General features: G+C 36.5%; 1 protein-coding gene across 1 annotated transcript; it reads right to left on the bottom strand.

Annotated features, from left to right (window-relative positions):
* Nucleotides 1-1,952: 1,952 nt before the first annotated feature.
* On the bottom strand, nucleotides 1,953-8,189 carry Spam1 (sperm adhesion molecule 1). The gene is made up of 4 exons (XM_076853550.1): nucleotides 7,236-8,189; nucleotides 6,681-6,770; nucleotides 2,192-2,570; nucleotides 1,953-2,116 (listed from the first exon to the last, which is right to left on the bottom strand). Exons 1-4 carry the CDS (start codon nucleotides 8,187-8,189, stop codon nucleotides 1,953-1,955), a joined length of 1,587 nt encoding a protein of 528 aa, XP_076709665.1.
* Nucleotides 8,190-8,467: the final 278 nt, after the last annotated feature.

Genomic DNA, 8,467 nt, shown 5'->3' with positions numbered 1-8,467 from the left:
TTCCCTTAAAATTGTTCAATTCCCATGATGGTTTAGATGTAAGGTATCCCCAAAAAGCTCATGTGTGAGACAATGCAGGAAAGCCTAGAAGTGAAATGATTGGGTTATGAGATCCTTAACCTAACCAGTGCATTAATCCTCTGGTAGGGATTAACTGGGTATTAACTGTAGGCAGGTGTGGAGTGACTACAGGTGGGTCAGTCATGGGTGGTGTGCCTCTGGGGTTTACATTTTGTCCCTGGTGGTGGAACTCTCTGTACTACCTTGTTGCCATGTCCTAAGTTGCTTTCCCCTGCCACACATTCCACCAGGTTTTGCCTCACCTTGAGTCCAGAGCAATGGAATCAGCTGTTATTTAAATAGAGACCTTTGAAACAGTGAACCAAATGAACTTTTCCTCCTCGAATTATTCTTCTCAGGTCTTTTGGTCACAGTGGCAAAAAAGCTAAAACAATTCCAAAATCCATTCCCTCTCCATTGGCCTTGCTTCCTCCTTTGTTTCTAAGTCCTAAGCGGTTTTTACTCTGATGCCCATTAAGGGTCTTTCCCAGGTCATTATCAAGTTGTTTCTTTTCATGACTAACTTATGAAGACACAGTTTGGGCGGAAGAATCATAATTAAAATGGAATATGAGAGATACAGCTTAAAAACTCTGAGGACAGCATTGGTCCAAGAGTTCTCAAGTTGTGAAAAGTGGCCAGGCCCATTCTCATGTTTAAAATCTTTTAGTGAGTCTCCATTGGCTTTAATTTCCTCCACAACTACTTAATGGGCACCCCTGAAAACCCAAGTACTGCTCATCACACTGAAGGTAGAGTTGTAAGCAAAATAGAACAAATACCTGTCCTCCTGATTTTTACTCTAGAGCACTTGATAGAAATGGAGAATATTGGGCAGGTATAAAGACTGAGACTGTCTTTATTGTGAAATCCTAGCTTATTAGTATGGTTCACGAAAGCCTTCATCATTTGGCCATCATCTGCTTTAAATGACTCATCACCACACTCAGTGTTCCATTCTGAAGATTCTTCTCTCTGAGACAGATATACCTAATACCTGTATAACCCTAAGGCAACTTACACACTACCTCTTCTCAGGAACCTCTGACACACCAAATTCTTATTTTCGTGCCAGAGCATACTAAACTTATCATAGCATTTACCACACACTATGTTATCGTTTTCCACATTCAATTTCTGCTTTCTTCAAACAAAAGAAACTCAGCAGGCAAGAAGCATGCCTCTTCATCTTGCATCTGTGACTCTTAGTGCCCAACCTGGCAGAGAATGAGCACTGTATAAATGCTCTTTGAAGGATATGAATGCCCAAGTAGATGGATACCTAGATGAAATGAGGCATTTTAGGTATGACAATCAAGAGTGAAAAGAAAATTAGAATATTTTTATAAATGTGAATTCTGGAGACTTCGTTATGTGCAAATATAGAGAAATCATTTTCTAAAATTTACCTTTCCCTAAAATACAGTTGGAGCACATTTCCAACAGGAAATAGCTAAAAACCATAGTTCTGTGAGATAGATTGGTACATGTGGCATGCTACCTTTTAAAAACTACACCTTAACATTTTCTTGACTTTTAATTATTTATTATTAATTATTGTATTATTCAATTTATTAGTAATTACTAATTATTGTTTGCTATTCATTATTTGATTATTTGGATTTTAATGATTATGACTGTTTATTATGACTTAATATTTTCTTATTTTGACTTTTTTTTGACAAATCACAAACTATTCATAGAGGCATTTATTTACAGTTAACTTGGCTTTATTCAAATCTTCACTGTTCTCAGAAGAAAACTAATCCTTCCAGAGTTATAGAATCTGCAATCAGTCTTTGATACAAAAATAGACCTTTTGCTCTTGAAACTCAAATCAGATTTCTTTTTGTAAGATGACACCTATCTTGCATTGTTTAGTTTCCACGAGCCTATGCCAAATATTTCAAGTGCTGTGAATACACGTATAGAATTAAGAGTCCTCCACTGATGTCGTTCCTAGGAATCTGTGGAGACACTGTGGCAGAGGATGTGAAGGACTCACTGCTGTCCTCGCTTTCCCCGCTCTCCCCACTCTCCCAGCTCTCCCCGTTCTCCCCAATGTCCAGACCTTCATTCTTCTCATTTTGGGGAGGAGGAGTCTCCTGTTCCAAACGGGGGGGAGTCTTATTAGTGGAATCTGGGTTTAGTGAGGTGTCTATACAAACGTCTTCAACAGCACACACATTAATAAACTTAACCTCTTCTAAATCAGATTTCTGTTCACAGTTCAAGTCAGTGTAACAGCTGCAATGAAATTTTTCAGAAAAATGCTGTAGGTCTTCAAATGTGGGTTTTCCATGTATTATGTACTTTCCATTTTGCCCAATTTGAATAGCAAGGTTACTTGGATTGAGGTGAAGATAGTCATCCGAATTCCAGTTTTTCCTAATGCAAATTCCCTTCTCCTTGCAAAGCACTTGGCTACACATTTTGGCTGCTAGGGTTACATTAATTAAGTAAGGATTCAGTGTAATCTTCATGTAATCCTGTAGGTTCAAGCAAGCCTTCTGTAGAATTATAAGACAATATCAGGATATAAGTTAATTCGCATATAAATTAATTCACAGCAATAAGCATTTTTTAAGAACAAGTAAACCAGACACACCAAAAGACAGGAAATATTTTCTCTTTTTACCTTAAAAAAACAAAGTTATTTCCACTATTTTTGTAACATTCACATGCCATTTCATGCCACTGAATAATTGATCTGTTGAAGCTTAACATATCCAAGCCTTGGTCTTCCTCAATAACTCATAAATTAATCAAGCAGATAGAATTGTACAGCTGTTAGAATATCTGCCCTGGGGTTCATTTGCCCTGACTGCAGTCCCGGTTTCATCAATAACAACTTTATGAACTTAGGGATTCTCAAGCTTCTAAGTTTCCTATTTTGGTGACCTTGATTAGTTAATTTGGTTATTCTTTATGCTTTGGTTTCATCACCTATAAAATATGGTAATTTTGGAACCTATCTCAAAGGGTTGTTTTGAAGATAAAAAGAAAAGAGGTATATGAATTTTAAGACAGGGCCTAACATATTTTCAATTAACCCTCAATAAGTTATAAATAAATGTAATAAGAATCGCATTTGTCAGACACATTTAAACAGCACTGAAAAGAAATTCCAAATGGCTCAAAATAACCAAACAGGTTCAACTGAGTATATTTTAGATTAAATGTTACATAGAGTCAAATTTTGTGTGAGTAATGACAGCTCTTTTATAAATTTGGCAGAGAATGAATGATGAATGGCTAAAATGATTCATCTTGAGACAGGGATGTTTTAAAATCTGGACATCATCCTTTCAAAGACATCAAAGATAGTCACTTGGATGTTCAGCAGTTTCATTGAGTGAATTGGCTCTGTTCTTCCTTCAGCAGACCACAGGGCATGGTGGAGATACCCTGGCTCCCACTCATCCTTTTAATATTTCTTATTACTTTCTTTGAGCTGATACCATCTATTGTTAGAGTAATAATGACCTTTCAAAGATGGCTGCACCTTAACCCCACAACATGTAATGATCTTAATGTACCCTGTAAAAGAAACTGTGTAGATATGATTGAGTGAATGTAGCATGTGAAGGGGAGATTAACCTGACTTATTTGGAAGAGTTCAATCATTGAAAGTACAGAAATGATTGTAGCTGGGTTAGAAAGATAAGATGAACGAAGGGGAGAGATTCAAAATGTAGAAGAAATTTAAATTACCACTGCTAACTTTGAAGATAGAAGAAAAGGAGCAGGAGCTGAAAAATGTAAGGACTTCTAGAAGATTGAATGGCCATTAGCCAATAGCCTGTCAGATGATAGAGATTTCATTGCTATAACCCTAAAGAACTAAATCAACTGAATACCCAGATGAGCAACTGGGGAACCTCCTAGAAAGAAATGCAATCTGCAGACACTTTAATTTCAGCCCGTGGAGACGCTGCTGGGCTTCTCATCTACAAAACTGAAAGGTGATATGTATCTGTTATTTAAGCCATTAGGTATTGTAACTTTTATGGTAACAATAGAAAGCTAATAAAACCATCTGCCTTCTAACTCTCCAATGGATTTGCATGGAGTTTAGAATAAAAACTTCTCTTGACTTCATAAGGTCTTTCATGGTGTAACCCTTCCTTCTTTTGTACAACCCTCCCCACCCACTCTCCTTCAATACAGTGGTTGTTTCACTAGCATACCAGGTTTATTTCAAACCGCGTTACTGTTCCCTCTGCTTGGAAGGCTCTTTCCCCCAATTTTTACCATAGTTGACTCCATCTTGTCCTTCTGACAGTTCTATAATTAGACAGTACCTTTCTCAGAAAGTTTTCTTGTTAACTCATATCTCTCTATTAATTCTCTGTATAGTACTTATCATACCAAATGTTTTTATTGATGCACTCATAAACTCTAAGCATACAAAGACTTTGTTAATATTCTTCAGTATTACATTCCCAATATCAAGGACATAGAAGAATTTATACCAAGTTTAAGTGACATTGCAGTTGCTTCCCCCAAATCCACAGGGGTAGGTAAACAGAGGAGGAAAAAGATGAGAATAATTTGAAACTCATTAGTCTAAATAAGGTGTAGCCTATGGAAAGATCTAAAACTGGTTCTTTAATTAATAAGGGCTAGTTTACAGCATTTGAAAATTTATCATGATGTAGATACTCTTACAATGGTCAATTTCAAGTACTAATCTGATACCATTGAATGCAGAACTGGGAACTGAGTACACCACCATTACACAGTATGGTGTGCGTTATGGGGTAGCAACTATTACATATTTCCTTTTATGTAGAGGCAATAGATATACTTCCAGCAGATATAAATAACCTCAGAGATGTATTATTAATATACTAATCAGTGCATTTTGAATACCTTTGTTTTTAAAATAATTTACTTTATTATAAGTTTGTATAATTTAATTTTTTAATAGTGACATTGTTTAACAACTGGCTCACAAATTTTCTGAATATTTGTCAATCAAGTATCACAAGCTGGGGCCAGTTAAAAAGGCTCCATATCACACTGCTGGGTCTAGTGAAAAGGAGTGGAAAGAAATGGTTTACATAACTCTTGTTTTCGGTCAATTCCAGCAACTGCAAGTAAATCTACAATTACCAGTTTCTCAATTTCTCAGTGGATCAGAGGAAACATGACAAGTGACCTGTGTGTCTATTGACATGTAAAATGGGGGAAGTAATGATAACACTAACTTTCAAAATGATCATAAATTGGGAAAAGTGGCAGAAATGTATAGAACAGTATCTATAAGGGACAATGTTGTGACAGTGCCATTAAGTAGTGAATTAATTAAATAGTCATATTAAAGTCGAAAGACTGTCCCTGAATGATTTTTTTTTTAACTCAGGATACAACCCAGGGACACTCTACTACTAAGCAATATCTCCAGCCCTTTTTCTTTTCTATTTTGAAACAGGACTCAATAAATCATCCAGGGTAGTTGGAAACTTGTGAATCCTCCTGCCTCAGCCTCCTGAGTGCCTGGAATTGTAGATGTTCACCATTGCCCCTTGCATGAATGAATAATATTGAAGATGATTTGGGAGGCACAATAAAAGAATATGAATCTAAGATTAAAGTGAAAACAAGTGTGATATTTACATAGTATATCATAACATCCTACTTATTGTGAAATGTCTGATTCATTACTCATCAGACTAAGGGTGGAGTTTTTTAAAAGAAACACTAAGGGTGGTTTTATTCCTAAGGAAGTTATGTGGAGTATGCATGAAAGGTTCCATCATAGAGTGAATAGTATCCCCAAGAAAGAGGTTCATGGATTTGGAAAAACAAGTAATAAAAGTTGAGAATATACTTAGAAGAATCACAATTTTAAGATAATATTCTCACATATAAAAGGTATTACCTAGAGACATATGTATTTCCCTGAATTTGTATTTTGTTTCTTCTTTCCCATTAGACATCAAACTGGAGATAATATATTTATATAAAATAGGTAAAAGTTCTTAAAACAATTTCACAAGTGTTATTATACTTTTAAACAAAGTAGGAATATTGCCAGTCTATCTAAACGACATGAGACAGACATAATACCCGTCTTAGAGTACAACGTCTATGCTCTGAGGACAGGACCTCAGGCCATGAACTGCATGTGAAATTCTCCATGGGACATTCATCATTAGTATTTTCATATCCATCAGAAAAGGAAAAGTTTGGCTCCAATTTAATAGTGTCCACATATATAGCTTTTCACTTTCATTAAGTCACAAAGATTGAAGAAGGGGCAAAGACCTGATACGGAAAATTAAACAAGAATGAAAATAGACACGCATCTTCTGACACCAAACTCCATGCCGAACACTGAAATCATGGCTTTGTTTTTGCTTCTTAACAAGCCATCTAGCTTCAGAGAATTTCAATTAATCTCATTGAATTTCTGATTTCTCACTGGAATATACTTTGCCTTATAACCTAACCAAACAAATGCAAGATAGTTCAAAATTCTGCATATATTCATTGAGCACCTACTACTTACTATCTGCCAAGCATAACACTGATTTTCTTACTTAACACACAACAATTCTCCAAAACATTAAAGGTAGAAATATCTTCATCTGTTTCTTACCAGTCCAACTTACCATACTCCGCGCTAAACTAAGAGTTCCCCAAATTACAATTCCAGAGGCTCCCAGAGCAATAGTCTCACCAATTGTATTCACAAGGTCAACCTGGTGAAAGTAACAGAAAGAGGGAGCAGAGAGGAACAAAATGAAAGTGTTATGCACAGGACATTAACTCCAAAGCTGAGCCTGCTGCTTTGATAACAGTAATTTAAATATTTCTCCATCCACATCCCTATTATTAAAAAAGAATAGAGAATTCTTGTCTCATTTACTTCTACTGACAAGGGAGCAGACCCATGGAAAAAAAAAAGAGAGAGAGCTTCTATATTGTGTATACTACCTAATGTTGCATGGTTGCTGAGAGATTACATGATGATATTACATGAAAGAGAGAAAATATTCTCATTCTGCATTCATACATATAATGACTTAGAACTACTCTTGTACATATGACTAAATGACATTAGAAGCTAAACTTCACTTCCCACAAAAATGCTATTCAGTCTCACTGCACACCATGTATGGACCCTGTTTCATAACTCTGAAACTTTGCTACTTTGATTTACTTACCTGAGAAAGGAATTGCAAAGTAAGATCAGTAAAAACCAGGCGGGTATATACAAAAACTGGAAGTGGGTTTCTAGCATTAATCATTTTAGAAACCCTAATAGCTTCCTGTACACGATTTCGCGAGAAGAGTGCCGCTAGTGAGGATGACTGCAAGTTGCTGTTCAAATAAATGGATGGGAAAAGGGCGGTGCTTTCCTTCCACAACCAGTGCAGATCGTCATTCCTTTTCTTTTCTATGTCAGGGCAAGCTCCGGTGTAATGGGATTTTTTGTAGTCATGGTTGTAACAATCAGGGAAAAGATAAAAACCCCAGAAGTGGTTTGGCCGAATTGATTTGCCCAATTTTAAAGTCTCTTCCATGAATTTCCTTCCTGCCGTTTCAAATTCTTTTTTGGCGATCTTAGTGGCTTCTGTGATATTCAGTCGTAAATTTTGTTGCTGGACCAACTCAATAGACTTTTTCCTATAAATAGTCTTAGGTGACCAGTTTCTTTCCCAGGAGGGCCTCCAGTCTTCCCAGTCAATGACAGCCAAGCCCATGTTGTCTACTGGTAGGTAAAAGAAAATGTCTTTCCTAGCTTTGTCCAAATGCTTTTGTAAGGACCCCAGCTGGGGGATTCCTCCATGCACACTTGTGTCTGTCTTATCTATGTGTGGATAATAGCCAAGTCTGTCCGTATAAAATATTGTAATACCTTGCCCTGTGATACCTTTCTTGGGACTTCCTATTAAAGAGAAGAGGCTCATATCTAGCGGCTCGTCAAACTTTCCAGTACAAGCTTCAGTTGGAGCGTTCCATACCCAGAGGAAAGGCATATTTGGGATAAGAGGTGGGGCACTGAAATCCACAGTCAGGCAACATGGAATCAGAAGGGAGATGAACACTGTACGGGATGCTCCATTGGACTCAACAAAGCTCCCAACAAATAGATGATTCAAAGTCAGCACTCCCATTGCAAAATAATGACTATGAAAAACAGTGATTTCTTCTTCCACACTTTAGCTTATCCAATATTTGATGCAAGATATGAGCACAGAAGAAATATAGTGGAATGAGGCCACTTTGATGGGTAAAGAGGTAGAATAATTATGTTATATTTAAATACTCTTCTTGTTTCATGTTTCAGCAATGTTTTGAAAGTTGCATCATCTATAAATGAAAAAAAAAGGAAATATAATGTTTTCTGTTAAGATACATTACTGTATCCAAGATGGTAAGCTTTACCAGGTTC

The sequence above is a fragment of the Callospermophilus lateralis genome, chromosome 1 (genome assembly GCF_048772815.1).
Source record: "Callospermophilus lateralis isolate mCalLat2 chromosome 1, mCalLat2.hap1, whole genome shotgun sequence".
In the NCBI taxonomy this organism is placed as follows: domain Eukaryota; kingdom Metazoa; phylum Chordata; class Mammalia; order Rodentia; family Sciuridae; genus Callospermophilus; species Callospermophilus lateralis.
This window is presented reverse-complemented; position numbering and strand designations above follow the sequence as displayed.